At 42.5% G+C, this 23,257-nt stretch overlaps 1 protein-coding gene across 1 annotated transcript in view; it reads left to right on the top strand.

Annotated features, from left to right (window-relative positions):
* The window catches only part of ADAD1 (adenosine deaminase domain containing 1), a 52,117-nt gene extending 31,113 nt beyond the window's left edge, over positions 1 to 21,004 (top strand). The window contains exons 8-11 of the mRNA XM_021008263.2: positions 358 to 587; positions 4,544 to 4,781; positions 8,435 to 8,567; positions 20,518 to 21,004. Coding sequence (XP_020863922.1) covers positions 358 to 587; positions 4,544 to 4,781; positions 8,435 to 8,567; positions 20,518 to 20,631 — 715 coding nt within the window. The 3' untranslated portion in view covers positions 20,632 to 21,004. The remainder of the gene's footprint in view (positions 1 to 357; positions 588 to 4,543; positions 4,782 to 8,434; positions 8,568 to 20,517) is intronic.
* Positions 21,005 to 23,257: the final 2,253 nt, after the last annotated feature.

Below are 23,257 nucleotides of genomic sequence, written 5' to 3' on the forward strand. Positions count from 1 at the left end.
GTGGTTTCTGACGTGTTCCCTCTTCATGCCTTGGTGTTAACTTGAGTGAGGAGGAAAGCCTCTGAACTGCAGCCTCCCTCCCCACCTCGGTCCTGCTCCCCCACTGCCTCCATCCCTCATGGGGTGGCCGTGAGGACAGTCTTAGAAATCTTGAGGCCACTCGTCCATGTGGGGAGGTCATGGTGGTAAAAGGAGTCAGGGCAGAGGAGGAGTGAAGCTTGGTCCATTCCATAGCAGGTTCCGCTCTGAATCCTGACCGACTGTTTCCTTTTTCTCTTCTCTTTAAAATGTTAAACGTGGATCTCTTGTTTTGGGGCACAGGCTTTCAAAGTAACTCCCTTGCTGTCCTCTTTTTAGACGCCTCAATCCTCATTCGTTATCTGCATTTGAAGCTAATGAGGAGCTGAGTCTCCACGTGGCGGTGGAAGGCAAGATTTACCTCACAGTTTACTCCCCTGCAGAAATGGGTAATCGAGTGAGCAGCATGTCCTCCAGTGACAAACTGACCAGATGGGAGGTGCTCGGGGTACAGGGAGCCCTGCTCAGCCACTTTATCCAGCCCATTTACATCAACAGTATCCTTGTGGGTAAGCATATGGCTTGAAGGCCTTCTGATGAGCCCAAAAGCAATCTAGAACGTGACCAATTAAGGTTCTGCAAATCCTGGTGAGGTATTTACTGTGTGAAGAGCAGTGCAGTGAGTTTAGTGGTGTAAGTCTTGGGTGCGTGCAGCATGTATGAAACAATAATGTAGCCTCTGATGCCTCGCTGCCTCTGAGTTAGGAGGCCCAAGCCAGAAGACCTTAGTCCAATTAATAATATGTAATTTACAGTAGCTGGCCATATATATCATGTTTTGAGTTTCCGCTTTTGTTCAAACTGTTTCGTGTTTTTGTTTCTTTCTTTAAAAAAAAGTTAAGTAGATGCCTTTTGTTTTTTTACAACACAATCTTTTCTAAATATTCTCCCCCCTGCCTTCTTTTGTAACTGAGGAAAACCAGGTAAGCGTAGACAAGTGATCCAGGGACTGGCTTTGGCAGTGTGGGAAACATTCTGCCTCCCTTGTTTTCCGTCTCTCTGCCAAGAGGAAGGGCTGCATTTCATTATCTTTTCTCAGTCTCCCTTTCTTTTGGAAGGGAGAAGAATGAATGCTTCCTTGAAACAGATTAAATTTGAAGCTAGAGAGGGCTTTAGCACTCTGAAAAGGTACCAGGAGGTGAGCTGCAGATTCCCAGCTCTGCGGAGGGCAGAACAAGAGAAAAATGTTTGACTTCAAAAAGAAGATACCTAGGCTGCGTCCTAGGAAGTAGTGTAATAGTCATTAGACATTAGAGCAGATTGCTGAAGAAATGAATTCCTGAGGAATGTTCTTAAAGTAAAATGTAGTTGTCAGGGTTTAAGTGAAGCCCTCCTTCCCTTGGATCATTTAAGGTCTTCTAATTGGATTCTTCTGTATTTAGTTCTGTGATTGGCCTTTGTGATTTAATTTATTGAGATTACTTGGAACATAAAAGGAGCCGTGCAGCAGCACAAGTTGTGGCTTTGTTTCTTGGTTCTTTGGATCCTGGAGAATATTAGAGTGAACATTCCCCCCTCCCCCAAAGAGATGCCATCATTCCCACTTTCTCAGAAAGGATCTAGCATAGGCTGACTTCCCAGGGAATGTGGAAGTGCATTCTCCGTTCCCGTCTGTCGCTTCCTTTCTCTCTCCTCTTTTCTCTTTGTCTCTCCCCTGCCCTCTCTCCTCTCTGTCTTCTTGTTGTTGGAGGGAGAGCCACAACCCTTCTTGTTGCAGGGTTTGATCTTGATGGGGCCATTTCTTTTCATTTATACAGGCAGTTTCACTACCATTAGATGCCCTTCTTGATGTCTTTGAGTTTTATTTATTTTACACAAAACTTCTGTAAGAAATTTTTCCCCCCCGATAAATCTGCCCCGTGTGTAAAGATGGTACTTGATTTTCTTGCCATTTTTGGTTTTTTATTAAATAAAGAGTAATTATTTAATAATGATAGCTTTTCAAAAGTGTATTCTTGTTGCTGGCTATTTGACTTCCCTCAAGTTTTATTTGTTAAAATTCTTGTTGTTTCTCCTTGGTTTCTAATACATTTTGAGATACAGCCAGTTAAAGGACATGACTTTTCTGGGTATGGAGAGGGATGTTTGCTCTTTGACGATAGCTCTCTTTCTCCGTAGTGATGCTTATGTATTGCATTGATGTTAATGAATTCTAGATGTTCTAATGAGCCTTTAATAGTGACTCAGCCCTTTGCAGTTGGTAAGAATGGGACTGGGTATGGTTAGTTTGGGTTATCATGTTGCTGCTCTTGGTGGCCAGGAACAGAGGATGCAGAAGCATTTGATGAAAGCCCGTGCTTGCATTCCCACTTTTCTCTCCTCTCTGGAAAAATTGCTTTGTGAAAAGTTCTAGGTTGTTTGAACCAACGTATGAGGTGTTTTATACTAATGTAGTATAGATATCTATTAATGCTACTGATGCAGAATTGAAAGGAATGTGCTGTCATCTTGGTGAGAGCTCCCAATTTAATTTTAAAAATTGTATGAAGTGTGATTGTACTGTACATAGGTGCTGGGGATATAGAGACAAAAACAGACAATTCCTGTTCTCAAGGAGCTGACATGCTACTGTATTCCTTAAATTGAGCCGGAATCTGGCTCCTGGTAACTCTGATCCATTGCTACCTTCTGTTATAACAGAGAACAAATCTGTTCCTACATAACTGTGTTTTAGGTATTTGAAACAAGTTACCGCATTCTACTTTGGCCAGATCTTCCTTGCCAGGCCTGACACCCCATGCTCTTCTCATTTCTTGTGTTTTCTCCTCATGGTCACGTGGTAGTTTGTCAGGGCCTCCACATGAAATAAGCCACTCAGAAGTGAACGTGAGGCTCCCGACGTCGGTTGGCCAGAGAGGACCACGATGAGATTGTCTTCTCTTTTCACATGTCTCACTCTTTTCATAATCAAGCCAGAAACATTGGCGAATGTAGTACCCACATTATACACTTGGGGGCTCCCATTCTGTACTTCTGGAAAAAGGTGTTTTGTTTTGTGTTGATGATTTTTTAAGCTTTATACTTGTTTTTTGACCTGATTTGGGGTAGGAAGGTATTAGATGTGAAATCCAGACAAAGGATGATAGAGCATCGGGGTTTCTGATGCATTTGTCCCTAGGCATTTGGAAATTAGAATTGTTGTGCTTGTGAAGGCTATAGACTTTTCTCGGAAACAAAAGCCCATCTCTGTAACAACACTATTCTTCTAGTAATGTTATGGGTATGGCTGGGCATCATAGCTGGGCATTGCCCAGGGAGCAAGAGAGATATGTAGTGAGCATGAGCAAACTTCCACATGTCACCAATGGGGATTACGTGGGTTTCATCAGAGACATATATGCTTGGAAAAAAGTGAAAAAAAATGAGAGCTTGGCCAAGCAGTGAGAGCAAAAAATGGCTGATGCTCCTTTGGGGCCTGTTTGTTGTGAAGGCAGCCTGCAGAAGGCTGTTGGCATGCTTCTGGGCCTCCTGTGCTGAATTCATGGACAGGAGCCCAGAAAGTGGTTGGGCTTTGCCCTGTGTCATTGGAAGGGATACCCATCAGAATACAGTCATGGCTGCATTGGGATATTAGCATGTAGCAGTATTGGGAGCCAGAGCTAAGGATGTTCTGTGCAATGCCCACCCTCTCCACCTTTTGCCCTTTCTCTGATTCTGTCCTCAGCCTGTTTGCCATTCATCCCTCTTCATCATAGCCCCAAGGTCCAGATGCAGTCCTTTGCCTCACATATCTGAGGAGCTCTCCAGCTTGGCAGAGCCCACCCCCATCTGGCTTCTCCAAGATAGTGGCTGTGGAGTCTTTCATGGGCACTCGGGACCTCCTGTAATGTGATCTCTCAGAGTTGGTTTCTTGTCTACATTAGGCCCTCACTCACCAGAGCTTACGTGAGAGTTTGTGTACTGAGTAAGCAGTTCTTGGTCTTTTTTGGGTCATGGAACTATTTGGCAATCTTGGTGGAGTCTACACGCTCCTTTTCGGTGCAGTGGAGCAAAATTGCTCCACTGGGGATTGCAAAGGAAACTAGTTCTGCTGAAGTGCAGTTACCAAGACTGATGGTAAAACAGAACAAAACAAAACAAAAAACCAGTTCGTGTACCTAGGTGCCCTAAACTCTCCTAATTGTTCTGTCTGCCAAGTTAGAGCTTGGGGCCTGCAGAAGTCCTAGGAAAGCCTTCAGGCTTCTTAGAATCCCTGAAGTAGCGTAAACACCACCTTGTGCCTGGAACCTTCCCTCCAAGACGCCCTTGTCTCCATTTGGTACGTGCTGTGTATATGCTTCTAGGGGTTCCATGTTGTTTCCTCATCCGAATGGATGCTTCTGGAGGGTAGGGCCTATTTCACGGTTGTCTTTGTGTACCCTCTGTGCCTAGCACCGTGCCTGGCCTAGAGAGGTGCTTAAATGCTTGTTGCTTGCTGGTTGCTTGCCCCATTCCTTTGTGTACAGTTTTTTTTTTTCCTTTCTAGGGGATGGAAGCTGCAGTCATACTAGAGGATTAGAAATAGCTATAAAGCAACGTGTTGACGATGTCCTTACTTCCAAGCTTCCTATGTTTTATTTGGTCAATAGACCTAACGTTAGCTTAGTACCATCTGTATATCCGCTTCTGACAGACTTGGAGTATAAATCCCTGAGTCTCAATTGGGCGCAAGGGGACATTTCTTTGGAAATCGTAGATGGAATAAATGGAAAAATCACGGAAAGGTGAGAATCTTTAATTTCTACCAAAAGTTATATATTAAGCCAAGAAAGTTGATTTTGAATTCCTATTGCAAGTTTTGTGTGTGGAGAATCATAGATTATAAATAGTGAAATATCTATATGCTTTTTCTTAGTAATCTCCTACCACTCCAAAACCTCCAAAGTTAAAAAGTTAGTGTCCCTTGGGGCGTTTTATTTCTGAAATGTGGCTATTCTGTATCATTAACACTAGATGTATAGTATCATCTTAAAAATCTACCTACATTATTAGAAAGTGGTATATTATATATATATATATATATGAAGAAGTACTATTTTCTCTTCCAAAACAACAACCAGTAGTTTTAGGACTACATTCAAATGAAAATGTTCTATAGCATGTACTAAGTTAAGTATAGAGCTTTATTTCCTGTTAGATGATGCTGTGCACTCTGAAAAACACAGTGTGTTTTTGCTTGTAGGATTTCTTTTAGAGTGAAGTGTTACATGCAGGTTACCTCATATAAAACCATCCAGGCAGAAAGCAGAAGGCTTTAGAAGTCCATGAGAATATCAGTTGTTTCTGAAAATAGAATGTTAGCTTCTTGAGGGCCTGAGGGTCCGGACTTATTTTTACAACTTTCTTTGTAACCTCAGCACTTAGCCCAGTCCCTGGCCCATAGTGAGCACTTTAATAAGGTCTTGACTGACTGAATTGAAGCTGCTTTAGAAATGTGTGAAGCTAGAGATGGTTCTGAGGTGGTGCTCAGTTAGAGTCTTTGAAATGTAAATGTCTTTGCAAAAGCAGCTTAAGCTGAAATCATTGTTTTGCCTCAAATCAAGCCATTTCTCTAGGCTGGATGTGCCATTGTAGAAAATAGCAAGTTTCACAGGGTTAAAAGCCTGTGGAACTTTCACCAGTCTTTTCCCTCTGTTATCTATTCCTCCTCCAGGTAGGGATCCTCCCTTGCCCTCCCCCTGCTTAAATCACACAAAGGAAGCTTCAGATATTCCTGTCTTCTGTAACCCAAATATTCTCTTGTAATTATGAAGCTTCTGTAGCATTCCATTGATGAGTATGGAATTTTGATCAACAAGCATCTTTTACAATCATCGTAGTTGAAATCTCTGTAGCATATGAAGGCCTGCAAAGCATTTTTTATCCTCTGTCTCATGTGGCCCTCCCAGCATCCCTGAGGGGCAGGTCCCCAGCTCACAGAGAGATGAAGTGACTTGCCTTTGCTCCCACAGCTAATGAGGGTGGAGGCAGGATTTGTATCCCAGTCTCCTGATTCTGAGGCCATGCTGCCCCTGCCCTCCTCCAGGGTGATGAGTGAGAATGTTGGTGCTGCCATCTTCTAGCTACTTCTTCTCTGAGCATTTCTTTTCAGAAGTACTGTGCTTAGCTGAGAAGTGCCCAGTAATGAATCTTGGGTCCTTTGAACTTCACACAGTGGAACAGTGGTCAGTCAGGGTCTTGAATGCAGAACCTGGCCTGGCCTTGACAGCAGGATGGAGGGATGAACCCAGGGACGTCGATTGGGTTACTTACAGTCTTTGCAGATGCGCTGCCTCATTATAGATATATCTTCTGGTAGACTTCTAGGACTCCAAGGACACCAAATTATTTTTCTCTTTTAAGAGGGCTGCTAGAGGACATTCCTTTCCAGTGCCCCTTGTAACTGGTTGGGGGGAGGGAGAGGGTGAGGGCTGTTTTCCTAAATGCCCCACTTGCTCCCATTGCCTTCTGTAGAGGCTGCAGGATGTAATGGAAGAGTCCCCAGACTGGGAATGGGGATACCTGGCTTGCTATTTCTTACTATAGTGTCCCTGGACAAGTTGCTTCCCATCTAACCCTTGGCTTCCGTGTTTGTTACTGGTTACCTCACAAAACTGTGGATAGAAAATTACTTCTGCTGAGATTGGAAGCCCCATGAGCCTGTGAGTTCCCATAGTACTTTGTAGTCCACCCTTTGGGGACATTGCAAAGCTCACTGACATGGACCCCAGCCTGGCCTGGACCCCAGGCTTTCCAAGGGCAGCTTTGTTTTTCCTATCCCAGTCTCTTAGGACTTAGTGACATTGAGTCTGTTTTTGCTTTGAGTTTCTTCTCTTCTAAAGTTATATTTCTCTAGGTGCCCCTAATAAATGAGACAGGGAGTTCCACCCAGCTCAGGAGCTCTGTGACCTTTGGGCCAAGCCATTTTACCTCAGGCAACATCTCTTCAATGAAAAGAGGAGTTGGATCAATAATCATAACGAGCATTTCTGTAGAATTGTAAGCTTTGTGGAGCTCCTTGCATATCTTATCTCATCTGAGCAGAGGCTTAGTGTCACAGAACTTGTCCAGGGCCCAGTGTTTGATGCATAGTTTGAACTCAGTCCTTCCCCCAGCCTCTTCCTCATCCACTCACTGCCTAGCTGGATTAGATTATAAACCCTCTTTCACCTCTAGATCTTTACCCTCCTAGTCCTGCTATCTCATTTTGAAATTGCACATGCCATTTGAGAAACAGTGTGGTGTGGTGGGTGGAGGTGGCCTTAGAGTCCGGAAAACGGACCCTGGCCAAGTGACTTAACTTTTCAATGCCACTGGCCACTTCCTAAGTTTGTGGCTTTTAGGTGAGTTCCTAATATGTGTTGATGGAGGAAGTTCCCTCCTCTCCAGGGAATCCACAGTTGGAACCCTCTCTTCAGCCTTCAACTACGACCTCTGTCATGAGATCATATTGACAGGTACTTAGCCATCCAAGTATTTGCTTCTCTCTTGTGCTTTTCTCCGTGGCTCCATGCACGTATGTTAAAAGGAGCCTTCTACCTTGCCGGAGCCCTTTCCTGGCACCTAAGGCTGCCATGTTCAGTGATGAAGGAATGCTTCTGTACTCCCTTGCCTGGGGCTGACTCCTTGGGGATGCTAGTGGAGGACTTGGCCCCAAGATACACTGCAGGCATGTAGGATAGCAAGGAAAACAAAACAAGAATTCTGCACTTCCAGAACCTGGGTGGTTTTTTCATTCACCTTTACTCCTTCCTCACAGGAAACAGATCAGCTGGATGGAGTGAACCTTTGGGGCTCTAGAAAGGGTTTCTTCCTGGCTCAGCCACACTCCCTCCTGGTAATGGAGGAGGCAGGCTGAGGTGGGATTCAAACAATCCTAAGAGTTTTTATTATGAAGGGCAGACTGGTTTTATGTAGGTTTCTCTGATACATATATATATATATATATATATATATATATATATATATATATATATATATATGTGTTTGATATATTATTATGCTAAAAAGAAACAGGCCCAGGAAAGGACTTGGAATAGTGGGATGGGGCAGCTGTGTGGTGCAGTGGATAGAGCACTGGCCCTGGAGTCATGAAGACCTGAGTTCAAATGTGGCCTCAGACATATAACACTTACTAGCAGTGTGACTCTGGGCAAGTCACTTAACCCCAATTGCCTCAACTCCCCCCAAAAAATAGTGGTATAAATTTTCCCGTAAGAGTCTTTGTCTCAGCAATGCTGCAGCAACCATGAAATGTTTTCAAGTGTCTTATTGAGTGTTTTCATTGCCTCAGCCACAGTTATTGAATATGTGTTGAAATATGTCAGTAAATGCTAGTAGAGTTAATTTAATATTTCGATTAGTCATGGAGCAGATGTTTATTTCTCCTCCACTTTAGTTCGCCCTTCAAAAGTGGTATGTCAATGGCGAGTCGTCTGTGTAAGGCTGCAATGTTAAGTCGCTTTAATCTGCTTGCCAAGGAAGCCGAAAGAGAAGACTTACTTGAAGCTAGTACTTATCATGCAGCCAAGGTGAGAGCGGTTGAAGGGACTGGCCGTTTTATTAATTTCTTTTTTTTTTTTTACCTTTTTAAGTTCTGAACTGTCTCCCTCCCTCTCTACCCCACACTAGAGAAGGCCTCCATTTGACACAGATATATCTATCAACCTATAGATAGATATGTGTATGTATGTATCTGTATGTATATATGTATATAGATAGATACACAACCCCCCCCCACGCACACACACAAGCACACCATACTATGCATACTTCCATTTATCAGTCTTTTCTTTCTCTGGAGCATCTTCCTTCATAGGTTCTCTGTAGTTGATGTGAATATTTATAATACTCAGAATAGCTTAGTCATTCACAATTATTCTTCGAACAATTTTGCTGTTACTGTATTCAACGTTCTCTTGGTTCTGCTCATTTCACTCTTCATTATTTCGTACAAGTCTTTCCATGTTTTCCTAAAATCAACCTGCTTATCATTTCTTAAAGTGCAGTAGCATTCCATCACAATCATATACCACAATATACCATTCCTCAATTCATGGGCATCCCCTCAATTTTCAGTGTTTTGACACCACAGAGAGAGCTGCTATAAATATTTTAGAACGTACAGGTTCTGATCACCTTGGGAAACAGACCTGGATAGTGGGTATTGTTGGGTCAAAGGGTATACACAGCTTTATGACTCTTTGGGCAGATTGCTCTCCAAAATGGTTGGATCAGTTCACAATTCCACCACCAGTTTAGTGTCCCACTTTTTCCATACTCCCTCCAGCATTTGTTATTTTCCCCTTCTGTCATTTTAACCAATCTGATAGATGTGAGATGAAATCTCAAGGTTGTTTTCATTGGCATTTCTCTAGTCAATAATGATTTAGAGCATTTTTTTTATGACTATAGTTAGCTTTAATTTCTTTATCCAAAAACTTTCTGTTCATATCCTTTGATCATTTATCAATTAGGGAATGATTTATATATTTGAGATATGAGACCTTTATCTAAGAAATTGTCTATAAATTTTTCCCCCACTTTTCTGCATTCTGTCTAATCTTGGCTACATTAGTTTTATTTGTACAAATCCTTTTTATTTTAATGTGGGCCATTTTACTTTTAAAGCTCATACAGAAATAAAAACATAAGCACCGATTTAGTGGAATTTTCACCAAGATTATTAGCAAATATCTTCTGAATGACGTACATTGAGGTGTGACTCTACAAAATAATGAATGATTCTTTTAAACCAGCATTTCAAACTCAGTAAGCACTCAGGAGTCTGCTTGACTCAAGGCACGGTGTTAGACACTGGAGGTAAACAAGAAGTCTGGCTAAGACAGTCTTGGCCCTGTCAGCCCTGCTTCTTAGAGTCATTAGAGCATTAGAGCTGGAATGGGCTCTTAGAGATCCTCGAAGCCAAGCCTTTTATTTTACAGATGAGGAAACCAAATCTCTGAAAGGTTTGTGACCCTCTGAAGTCACATTAGCAGTAAGGAAAACCAGGTTTTGAACCAGGGTCTCCTGGGTCCAAATCCAGGGTTCATTCCACTGTATCAGATAGTGTCTTATGAGAGCGATAGATCAGAAAGTGCAGAGATAATTGCTGATAAAATAATTTGCATAAATTACCTCATTTGAGCCTCATAAAAGGCCCTGAGAGGAAATTGTTACAAGTTCTGTTCTTATTTTAAAGATGAGGGAACTGTAGCTGAATTTAGTGCTTATGTAACATGCGTGTGGTCATACAACTAGTAAACATGAGGCAGAATCCAAACCCAGGTCTCTTCTTACTTAAAAGTCTAGCTTCTTTTCCTCTACATCTGAGGTATTAAACTCATAGCTTGCTAGGCTCAAGAGGCCTGTGATATTCAAGTGCAGCCCAAACCAGATTAAAATGTAATTGGGAAATATTTAACAAAATTAATTAAAATATAATACAACTGAGATAACGTTAATTGGTATCTGTGTCTGTTTGAGTTTGACACCCCTGTCTACATAATATACATGATTGTAGTATAGAGTATTTCATGATGAGTATGCTAGAATACTTAATGGAAGTCCTTCTCTGATGCCTTCTTGGGGGAATGAAGGTGATCTTGGGGTTTTGAAGGTTATGCCAATTGAGTTTGAGCTCTGACAGGTTCTACAGAGTGGGAAAAACTTGGGGTCTGGTTCTGGTGACTCAACGTGCCTAGGTTTGGAGGGGCTCCTTGTCAGGAAGTTGGCCATACTTTGAGTGCTGGTGCACTGTGGTAATGGCAGAATGGTGAAAAGAGTAGAGGGAGTCAATCACAATTCTCAGAATGTATGGCAGCTGTCATTTGGGGAGTGCCCAGTGACTAACAAGATGATATATTATTGGAAAACTGAATTACATCCACGTTTACGTTTTTGCTGAAAAACAGCCTGGAAGACGAGGAAGTTGGAAGGATGGTGCACAGGTTTTCCTTGGAGAGTCTTGTAGAGGAATTGATTCGATCATGTGCCCACAGGCAATAAGAATGTCTGGGATAATGGTGATCCCGCCTTGAGTCTTCCGTGTTTGAGCATAAACAAAAAGACTATCATGAAAATAATTATGTCTTTGTACAAACACCTGCTGCAAAGAGTGAAGTAGAAGGGAAAATAAAATGAAGAGCTGAAGAGGGTCAGCCAAGTCAGCGTGGACCTTGGTGCTCCTTGGCTTAGGTGGACAGAGAGGAGGAGAAGGAAAGTACACTGGCAGATGTGGTTTGGGTTTAAGAAATGAAAGAGGCCAAGGTTTATAGATTATTGCCATACCCCTAGGTACTCTCTAGAAGAGAGTTCACTGTGCTGGACGTGGTGAGCAAAGAGCAACATCTTATGCTGGTTTTTTTTTTTACACGTATTTTAACAATTAGAAGTTAACTGATGTTGGAGATATTTCTGTACTAGCTGTTTGTTATGTGAATAGATGATATAATTAGATGAAAAATATTAAATTCAGTAATAATAGCTAGCATTTATATAATGCTTTAAGGTTTACAGAGCACCTTCCAAATATTATCTTGTTTTGTCTTCACAACAGCCCTGGCAGATGAGGAAATTGTGATACACAGGTTAAGTGTCTTGCCCAAGGTCACACAGCTGATAAGAGTCTGAGATCATACTTGAGTTCAGGTCTTTCTGACCTTAAGCCCAGCTGGTCCATTCTGCTACTAAACTGCCTCTAATCTAATATGCCAATGTCAGATTAGAAGAAGAAATGAAGATAAAAAGACACCATTACAAGAGCTTCCAAATACCTACTCAGCAATGCTATTGATGTCAGAAAATGCAAAAAGGTAAAGCTTTTGACTCGGGTTAAGGCCTTTCCTGCAGAAACTTATTTCTTGCTATAAAGCAGTCATCATAGTGATGAAGCCAAAAGAGCCCAGAAGAACCGCTGGCAAGCGTTTGATCTTGGCAAGAACAGATAGGGTAACCCAGGGCAGCCCTGGCCTAGAATGCAAAATTGCTGTCTAGAAGATTATGGAGGAGGAGAGTGGAAGATTCATAGTTTGGCCTTCTAAAACACAAGCAACAAAGAAAATAAGTCCATCCAATTAAGACACATTTTTTCCAAGAACATTCACATTTGAAACTGAAAGTGGGGCAGCCAGTAGGTGAAAAATCTAGTGAGATTGGAAACCCCTGTGCTTGGATTCATGCTGCTTCAGTGACCCCAAATACCATGAAAAGCAAGCAGAGAGATAAAGTCGAGCAGAACAGCTCCAGCAAACCAAGCCCAAGCTAGGCTTTCTATTCAAGATCTAGCTTAGGGCGGGGCTGAGAGAATGGAAGAAATCACAGATGCCATTCCTATCGAAAGGCCAACCTACTCTAAAACCTTTAAGAACGATCTACACTTATAATGAGGATATCTTTGAATATGACATGGGTGGAGATCCAGAAAAGGGGACTAAGGAGGAACGGTCAGGTAGGTAGGAGAAGAATCAGCAAAGAGCAGGGTCATGAAAACCTAGAGAGACATATCCAAGAGAAGTGATAGTGTCAAAAGTTGCATAGATGTTGAGAAGGGTGAAGAATGCGAAAAGACCATTAGCTTTGACACTTAAGAGATTATTGATAAATTCAGAGAATAGTTTCAGTTGAATGATGATGCCAGAAGCCAGATTACAGAGGGTTTAGAATTGAGTGAGAGGATAGGAGGCAGTGAGCATAGATGATTTGCTCAAGGAGTTTAGCTATCAAGGGGAAGAAGGCTTTAGCTTACCAGTGGAGGTGATCGGATCAGGTCAAGGTTTTTTAAGAATGAGAGAGACACTCTGATAAGGGCCTCATTTCTAAAATATATAGAGAATTAAGTCAAATTTATAAGAACGCAAGCCATTCCCCAATTGATAAATGGTCAAAGGATATGAACAGACAGTCCTCAGATGAAGAAATTAAAGCCATCTATAGTCATGTGAAAAAATGCTCTAAATCATAATTGACTGGAGAAATGCAAATCAAAACAACTCTGAGGTACCACGTCACACCTGTCAGATTGGCCACATGACAAAACAGGAAAATCATAAATATTGGAGAAGATGTGGGAAAATCGGAACACTAATGCATTGTTGGTGGAATTGTGAAATGATTCGACCATTTTGGAGAACAATTTGGAACTATGCCCAAAGGGCTATAAAAATGTGCATACCCTTTGACCCAGCAATAGCACTTCTAGGGCTATATCCCAAAAAGATTATACAAATGGGAAAAGGACCCCCATGTACAAAAATATTCATAGCAGCTCTTTTTGTGGTGGCAAAGAATTGGAAATTGAGAGGATGCCCATCCATTGGGGAATGGCTGAGCAAGTTGTGGTATATGAATGTAATGGAATACTATTGTGCTGGAAGAAATGATGAACAGTCTGACTTCAGAAAAACCTGGAAAGACTTGTATGGCCTGATGCTGAGTGAAGTGAGCAGAACCAGGAGAATGTTGTACACAATAACAGCCACATTGTGTGATGACTAAGATTGTTAAACTGAACCCTTCTCAGCAATGCCAGGATCTAAGACATCTCCGAGGCCTCGGGATGGAAAATGCTGTCCACATCCAAAGAAAGAACTATGAAAGTTGAATTGCTATTTTTTTTTCTCTTCTGTTGAGTTTGGTTTCCTCTTTCTGATGGTTCCTCCTATTGGTTTTAATTTTTACTTACACCACCACTAATGTGAAAATATATTTAATAGGAATGTAAACGTATAGCCTATATCAGATGTGCGTCGTCTTGGGGAGGGTGGTAGGGAGGAAGGGGGAGAAAAATTTTAAACTCAAAAGCACATGGAAATAATTATTGATAAATCAAATTAATAAAATTTTAAAAAAAAGAATGAGAGGGACATAGACAGGAACACAGTAAATAGGTTGAGACTGAAGATTAGTGAGAGCAGGGGATACAAGGGGCAATCCAATGGGAAAGAAGATGGGATGGGATTAAGGGTGCATGCAGAACAGCTTGCCTTTGCCAGAAAGGGCCACTTCTCCATATAAGACAGGGATAAAGGAGGAAGACATCCTGAGTGATGGGAGAGGAGGAGTGTTTTAAAACACGATTTATTGATATCTTTTTGTTTGTTTTACATCCTTCATTTCAGGGATGAGCTGAAACTTTTCCCCTCCTTTCATATTGAATCCTCCCTTGAAGTACAGTGGAACAAAAAACACCTGATAGAGTAATAGCTATATTTGACGAGGCTTAAAAGCATCCCGTCCTAGGAGTCCTCCAGCTCTTGAGCATGAGGACAGAACTGTGTTCTCTCTTACTGTTTTTCCAGTTACTCAGTTTGGTTTCCTTAAAATGTTTTTTCCACTACATGGTTCTCATCAGTTGAGTGTTAATCCTTTGTGCTATGTTGGGGTCAAGGTGCAGTGTATCTCACTGGTTGATCAGACCAATGGGAGCTCGGAAGGCTCAGCCACAGGTCGGGCATAAATAGTCCATGTGAACTTTTGGAGTGGAGATGTCTCTAGTTTTCACATCTCATGTTTCTTTAAAGCTGCTGCTATTCTGCCTTGCTTATAGAGCACAGCACCTTCTTTGATAAAGGTATGCCATGGTGGGCAGTCCTCTGCCAGTGTTTCCCATGTCTTATAATTAATTGCAGAGTTCTTCAGACAGATCTTGAGCGTGTCCTTGGATCGCCACTTCTGACTTCCACGTAAGCACTTGCCTTGTGTGAGTTCTCAGCAGGATAGTCTTTTAGGCAAACATACATTTGGCGTTTGAACAGCAAGTTCCAGCCCGTTGGAGTTGTGTTCTTTACAGTAGAGTTTGAGTGCTCGACAGTTCAGCTCGAGAAGGGACCTCAGCGTCCAGTACCTTATCTTGCCAGGTAATCTTCAGAATCTTCCTAAGACAATTCAAACGGAAGTGATTCCGTTTCCTGGTGTGGCTGTCCAGGCTTCACAGGCACAAAACAATGAGGTCAGCACAATAACTCTGTAGACCTTCAGTTTAGTAGTCAGTCTAGTAACTCTTCTCTCCCAAACTTTCCTTTCGAGCCTCCCCAAAACTGAGCTAGCTGTGGCTGTGTGTGTGTCATCTATGTGTACATCCCTGAAAAGTATACTGCCAAGTAAGTGAACTTATCCACAGCATTTAATATTTATCCATTTGCTGTAATTGATGGTTGCATGTATGAATGGTGCAGTGGTAGCTGGTGGAGAACCTCTGTTTTCTTGGTGTTCCTTGTCAGGCCAAGATTAGCACAAGTGGCAGAGAATCAATCCATATTTTGTTGTGTCTCGGCTTCAGAGGCTGCATTGAGTGCACAGTCATCTGTGAATAAAAAGTTGTGCACCAGATCTCCCTCTACTTTAGTCTTGGCTTGTAGACTTTTCAAGTGGAATAATTTACTGTCAGTATGGTAGCTGACCTTTATGCTATTGTCCTCCTTGTTCAAGGCGCCTCACAGCATTGCTGGAAACATCATGTTAAAATCGTTATTTTAAAATACATACATATGTGTATATCTGTATATTTACATACGTATGTATGTACAAATACCATACTGTTGTTATGGTATTTATTGTTTTGGTTCTACTTATGGCCCTCTGCATATGTTCATAAGACGTTCCCATATTTTCTGAATAGAGATGTGTTTTCTACAGCCATGTGTTTGCTTCCTTTCAAAGGCATTTTGGCTCATCAAAGTGTAGTGTGACCCTGCAGAGTCTTTTCCAGCCAAGCATCTCTCGTGCCTGTATTTAGCTAAGGTCATTTTTCTCTGTGAGCCTAACAGCAGGGTTCTGCCCCCATCTGACTGTCAGGTTTGGGGCAGGTGTACACGAGGGTAGGGGATCCTGGTCCTCCTCATGCAAGGTGCCAGCCAGAGTCAGAGATCAGGTGCAGGAAGGGGTTCTCCTGCTTGTGAGTGACATTGTGCTGATGATGAAAATGGCCAAGTTATGGTCAGGCCTCCCTCCTCGGAGAGACCCGAGACTGCTTCAGGGAGAGAGGCTTCACAGCGCACCGAGTGGACAGAGAGCGTTGGTTGTCCCGACTGACTGGGCAAAATAATAGGCAGCTCGTTGAATCCATCCCTCAGGACATTTACATTGAGCAGGGACTACAGGAGGGCGAAGAAGGGGGCTTAGCGCTTAATAGGGAGAGAGGTCAGATCCGCTGCATCTGGGAGTCTGTTGGTGGCCCTGTTAGTGGTTCCAACATGATGCTTATGTAAAGCTCGTCTTTTTTTTATTTTTGTTTTCAGTTTCAGATTTTCTCCTCCCTCCACTTTCTCCACCATCCATTGAGAAGGCAAGAAATATGATGCCCATTATGCACATATGAAGTCATGCAAAACATGCTTCAAGTTCCTTTGGCCTTTGAAGCTCTTCACAGTCTGGCTCTACTTGTTTCCTGGTTGATCTCACATGTCTTCGCTTCACCTCACATCCCACTCCAGGCTGCATGCCTGACTCCCTGGACTTTCTCGAGTCCACCTCTCCCTTGGACTTGGGCCAGAAGCACCTTTTGCTCTTGCTGCCGGGGCGCTTGGGCAGTGCTTCATAAATGCTCCTTGACTTGACTCGCATACGGATGGTTCTGTGGAGTTTCCTGTAGATAACGCTCTGCCTCTTGTGTCTTTGCCTTTGTGTAATCTCTCTGCCTCTGCCCGCGCCTGCAATGGCCCTGACTTCTAGGCCCAGCCCAAGGGCCACTTCCTGCGCCGTGCCCCGATTCCTCCAGTTTTTGATGCTCCCCTGTGAACTTGCTTCGTGTGTACTTGGCATTTCCTTGTGTGTGACCATGAGCTTTCTTCTTTGGGATATAAGTTCGTTGAGAGCAGGTGCTTTTGTGCAGCGCAGTGCCTGGCACCTTGTAGATTGTAATAGATGTTTGTTTTTGACTTGACTTGTGGAGGACTGAAAGGCAGTGGACGTGTGGAACATGGCCACAAGTGGACTGCAGCGTGTTCCTAATGATGCTTCCAATGAGGCAGGAAGTGGTGTAAAAGATGTCCAGAGTTTTTGATTGCAAACGAAAGTGGGCCAGGCTTGTGGGAGCAAGAACTAGCAGCTAGACAGGCCAAGGAGCTTCACTGTTGCAAGTGAAATGTGTGCAGGAAGATGGCCTCTGCAAGATTTGTGGGAAGGGTATCCCAGAGGAGACTGCCCATGGAGGGAGCACCCATACGAATGAGACCCCGGATCTTTGGGAGCAAGTCCCCTGCCAACAGCACCACTCTGAGAGATCCAGGGCCAGTCTTGGAGGTGATGGGTGGCAGCTGGGGCAGAGAAGACCTCGTGGAGGAGGCAGCATGGCAGCTGGGCATAGAAATTAGGGCAGGAATTTAGCAAACGAGAGGAAGACAGAAGACTTCAGACATAGCGAATGGCATCAGCAAAGGCACAGAGCCAGCAAAGCCCAGGATCTCTTCTGGGTGTTGGGATGTTGAGAGGTGCGAGCATGAGAACAAGACTAGGGAGGTAGTCAGGGTAACGTCAGATTGTGTGGGGATCTTAGGATAATAGATTTGGAATTGGAATCCAGTGTAAGTCCTCATTTTGTAGAAGGAATCTAAGGCCCAATTAGTGCTTTTGTCCAAGGAAAGAACCAAGATTTGGACCCAGGTCTTCTGACTTTAAATAAGGTGCCCTTCTACCAATACCAAAAACCTTTGAACTTTCTTTGGTATGCATTAGGGAGAAGAGTGACCTGATCAGAGCTGTGTGGAAGAAGGATTGTTCTGTCATCACATATAGAGACTCATGGGAGAAAAAGAGGATAGAGATGAAAAAACTTTTGATTTTAGGGAGGTTGTTGTAATTGTCCATATGGGTGACCAAGAGGAGCTGTGTGAGCTGGGCTGGTAGCAGTGAGGACAGAGAAGGAAGGAAGGAAGAAAACAAGACAGTCAGACAATGGACAATCAGATGCTGTGGATTGGATTAGAAGTGGCTGAGAAAGTAGACTCGAAAGGTGATGCCAGACATGAGAGATGTGGTAGTGCCCCAGATAGAAAGGGGGAGGAGCAGGTTTTGGAGGAAAGAGTGATGGTCTCTGTTTGGGATATAGTATCACAGACTTACAGCTGGAAGGCATCTTCGAAGACATTGAGTCACCCCTCTTATTTTACAGATGAAGAACCTGGGGCAAATAAAGGTTAAGGGACTTGTCCAGGGGTCACTCAGCTAGTAAATGTCTGAGGCAGGATTTGAACTCGGGATTCTTGACTCCAAGCTCAGTGCTTTGTCCACTACTCCATGCCGAGTTTGAGGTACCTGACAGATGTTCACTTAATGCTGTCCTGTGGGAGTTCTAGAGATAGAGATTCAGGATTCGTCTTCATGGAGGTAGTAGTTTAAGCCTGGTAGATGAATGGATGAGATGTCCAAGGAGAGAGTGTGGTATGAAAAGAAAAGTAGAACATAAGCAGAGAAGAGGCAGTTTAATTTTTAAATGTCTTTGTGTACCTGGTGCCTGGCACACAGTAGGGGCTTAATAAATGCTTGGATCAATTTGAAGAAGGCCAAAAATGGAACTCTAGGGGAATACCTACCTTAAGGGCTAGGGAAGATTATGAGGAGATAGAGAATGCATTAGAGAGGAGGAAGAACCAGGAGAGTATGGCATCTCTGAAACCAAAGTAAAAGAGAGGATCTGGTGGAGGGTGGGGGGATATTTGACAATATCAGATGATGCCAAGAAGTACCAGAACTTAGATGTCTTTAAAAGTAGTCTCCTTGGGAGGTTATACCCTTATTTCCACAGTGCTCCATGGATGAAAAGAGTGTGTGTGTGTGTGTGTGTGTGTGTGTGTGTGTGCGCGCGCGCCTGCCTACCTGTGTGTGTCTGTACGTTTCTGTGAGTGTGTATCCACAATGAGGTTCATCTCTCACTTGTAAGTGAGAAAATGGCAGTTTGGCCTTGTCATGAATACCTTTTTGGGGAATCAGGTGTGTTTTTAAAGTAAGAAAATGTATTTAAGGTATTAAGATGATAATTGTGCTGCCTTAAATCTTTCAGGCTGCTTAATCCTCCAGCGTCAAACTTGCACTTGGTTCATTAGCTCTTACATGAATAATGTGAATGTAATCACTCAGTTTCTTTGACTCGTAGTTTATTTCACTTACTGGAGTCCCTTTGGGAGATGATGACTTGATTCTGATGTCCAACTGATTCATCTAAGAGGAAACTCAAAAATGCACAAATTGTCCACAAGAGAATTCTTTTCCACCCCATTTCCTCTCTTCGTTCTGAACTGCCTGAGACATTTCTTAATATGTAGGAAGAGATCTTCAAAAAACTTTTTGTGATTATCCTTTAGATGAGCAGAGTCAGCAAAGATTATATGGTTCCTGTGTATTAAAATCATTGAAGGTTAAAGTTGGGAGAGCCTGTAAAGATTATCTCATTGAATTTTCTCATCTGTAAATGAAACTGAGGCCTGGAGAGGTTGACATGTGCAAGGTTTCAGATCTAGTCATCTCTAGTTAATTTGTTGGAACTCCCCAGTTTTATGGGGAAAATTAGCTTTTCTGAGTTTAGTGCTGGAATTAGGTATATTAATGCATTGTTAATAATGCTATACGGTTCTATCTGCCTGGGCATTCTCTCTAGGAGTGAGTAGTGTGAATTTGTAATCCTTAATATTTTTTCTAACTCTACTAAATTAGTAAGGTTGCTTTTCTAAGTTCTACAAGAAATAATTGCGGAAAATTCCCCGAAGGCACCAAAAATCAATTTTTACATTCAGTTCTTTGTTAGGTGAGTGATTCATTGTGGAGAATTACCCCCCCCCTTTTTTTGGTGAGAATCATCTTTATTTTTCCCCTTATTTTTTTTGTGAGAATCATCCATCATTACATGTCCAGAATATTTTCTATTTAATTAGATTCTAAAAAGGTTGGCATCTGAAAGGTGTCAGTCATTGATTACTAGGGAATTTGAGCTCTGATCTATTTATTAAATTTTTGAACTCAGAATTCTTCCATCATCTCACCCTCAGCCCTCTTGTGGTCCTTTATGACAGAAAGCGGGTAGAGGGTGGGACTTGGTGGAAATTCCCACAGGGGTCTGCCTGTTCACAGGCAGGAGGAGATGAATCTGCTGGTGGTGGCCCTAGGGGAAGCCAGAGGAAATGAGCTGTGGCTGGTGACCAGCAGTCACATGGGCCTTAGAAGGAATTAGGCCAAATGCCCCAAAGAGGAATGACTCATTTTCTCAAGGTGATCTTTACCAGATTAAAAACTAGCTGAGAGTAATTTTAGGATGTATGTTTATATTAGGAATTAGAGAAATTTCTGAGCATGGGTGGATTTTAAAAAATCTTTTTGAATGGAAATAGAATTTTCCAAGAATGTTCTCATCTTCCCTGTAAAGAAGTAGGTGGGCTTACCTTGTTTAGTTAAGGATCTTAATGTTCTCACAGTGTCCCTGCAGTTTCCAGTCACCAATGTCTCCCCCTTTCCTGTTTGATCACCCTCTAATGCATCATGTTTTTCTTTCCTTAGTGCATGTCTGGATCCTACCAGGAAGCCAAAACTTTGTTGAAGTCGTACTTGCAGCAGCATGGGTATGGGTCCTGGATCGTGAAGTCTTCCTGCATTGAACAGTTCAGCATGTGACTGTCTGTCGTGTACAAACGCTTGTATTATTTTGGTGTGTTTTGATGAGTAAAAATGTTTTTAAAAAAGAAAAAGAAAAGATATCAGTAGTGTTCAGCTTTCAAATCAGTGTCTTACAACAGCAACGTCCAGCAAATGCTGAAAATTTGTAAAACTTCATGTTGGTTTACATTGAACCATTAGGTTTTTTTTTTAGTAAAGCAATTACTTTACTCAATATGTAGACTTTCTGCATTTATTTTTTTGCAATAATTTTAAAATCATCACCCTCTTGAAGCCTAAAAGAGAATTCTTATTCTTGGCACCTTTTTAACTTCTAACATTTACCTTTTCTTTTGATGACCATAAATGTGCATTATTGCAATACTGGTTTTCCAATAAACTTTTATTTAAAGAAAAAAACACAAAATAGGGATTTTTTAAAAAAGAATACAATTTGTTCAGTCAACTGATTTGTGTTATGTGCCAGGCCCTGAGGAGATAGTGGCAAAAATCGTATGATAAATGCAAGGTGATTTTGGGAATGGGAAGGCATAGTAGTTGGGGCAATCTGGAAAGGGCTCAGAAGATGCCTTGTGACTTGAGTTTTGAAGGTGTATGGGGGTTCTGAGGTCAGGTGAGCAAGGAAGGGATTCCAGGGATGGCACAGATAGAATAGGTGAGTTACAGAAAGAAGTGTGAAGGAATGATGTTTGTGTGCTTGGAAAGGTAGGTCGGGGCCAAGTTGTGAAGTCAGTAAAACCTTCTGTGTGGGTGCTAAGCTAGGATTACAAAGACCAAAAAGAAAGACAGTTCCGCCCTTAAGGAGATGACACTCTTAAGGGGAGGACAGGACCTGAAAGGAAGCTAGGCAGTCAGGTGGGTGGGAGTGGGGGCAGCTGGCCTGGAAGCCTTTGGAAGGAGAGCTCCACTCTGTGCATGTCTCTAAATGTGCAGCCCAGGAGTCCTTGACAGAAATAAGGAAATTCAGCAGAGAGGTGGGTTTAGGTTTAGGAAATCTAATTAGAAACTCCCAGTAGGTAGGCTAGGAATATAGATATGTCTGGCCATCTACATATACACATGCATATGTATATATACCCACGCACGTCTAGGAACCATGTGCCTTGAGGTAATTGAACTCACATATGCCATATACTGTAACAGACTTTTTTTTTTGACTGGGACCTGTGATTTCATTAGTATAAAGAGCTTCACATGGCTGATTGACGGAGATCTTTCTTGTCATTTCCAGGCTGGGTGGTTCCTGGGGCAGCTAGAGGTGAAGGGGTTTGCCCTGGGTTCCCCCTCCCGCCAGTGTGTGTCAGAGGCCAACCTTGAAGCCAGGTCTTCCTGACGACTTCCAGGGCAGCCCAAGTGTACCCTCCCCCCAGATCTTTCCCTCTTGGTGACCTCCCACCACTGCACAGGCCACAGAGCCCGATTTTAGATCAGTGAAGTCTTTAAATTGGGTTTATCTAATGTGTATGTGCAAGTGTTAGATAAACCAGTCTTGGAAGCTTCCCTGCCCTGAAGTCAGGGGCCTGTTGCTCTTTCACCATACTTCTCCCTTGTTAGCCTGCTCCTTAGCTCCACAGCATCTGTCATCCAGGGTCTGTTCCTCTTCTTACGAGCTTGCTTTATTGAGGGTCTGCTTCACCATTCTCCTCTGTTATGCACGTGCGAAAGGGTTTTTTGGGTTGATGAAGTTTAGGTAAACATGGTACAGTAGACAAAAGATGTTCTTTTGAAATAATAGGCACTTCATTTTTCCAAAGCCCTGGCCTCTTTCCAGTGGATGATAATGCTTTGGATTATTTCCAGTCCTCACCAGTTTTATTTCTGTCAAATGATCCTTGTCCTTTATTCCTCTGACCCGATGTTTTCTTCCTTCCTGGGACAAAATCCCTAATTGCTGGTATCTTTCTCTCCTCTTTAGCTCCCAGCTTTCTGTTATGGTATGTTTTCCTTTCATTGGAGAAATTATTGTCTCTCTTCTCCATTTACTCAGTTTTATCTTTTGAAAGGCCAAGTGAGAGCATCGCTAATGGGCTATGCTCCCTTTCTTACTGTTTCTGTTTTTTCTTTGCTGTGGGTGCTAAACTATACAATGAAATGCGAAAGGGTGTGATATAGTATCAGTTGACCCTTCCCTTCTGTCATGAATTCTCTTGAACTGTGTATTTGTGAAGGATTCACAAGTCTTTCCTCTATTTGACATCATGTTCTTCTCCTGACATCACGGCTTCTCTGGCCCCCTGAAACAAGGTGTGAGAATTAGAACAGTGGTCAGGCAAAACAGATTCAGCTGGGAAACTGCAAATGTGTGGCTTTAGATGTGGGTTTACTCAAATGGAACTGAGGTTTTTTGTAACAAGTATAGCAAGTAATAAGTGCAGCAAGAAATAAGAGTATTGTGTTTTAGATAAGGTCAGTTTTTTTATACACGGAGTTGTAGAACTCTTAGACGATTTTTTTCCCATGTCTCTCTAATGTAGTGTGTGTGTATGTGTATGTTTGCTTCTTTGTGCTTACCAATGAATCCAAAAATGTATATAAGTGCTGAAAATATACACATTAGTCAGCTTCAATTTTCACTATATAAGAAGGGAAAATATTGCTAGGCTTTCAATAACAAGTGTGATTC

Source organism: Phascolarctos cinereus, unplaced genomic scaffold, assembly GCF_003287225.1.
Source record: "Phascolarctos cinereus isolate Bilbo 61053 unplaced genomic scaffold, phaCin_HiC Scaffold_9;HRSCAF=440, whole genome shotgun sequence".
NCBI lineage: Eukaryota > Metazoa > Chordata > Mammalia > Diprotodontia > Phascolarctidae > Phascolarctos > Phascolarctos cinereus.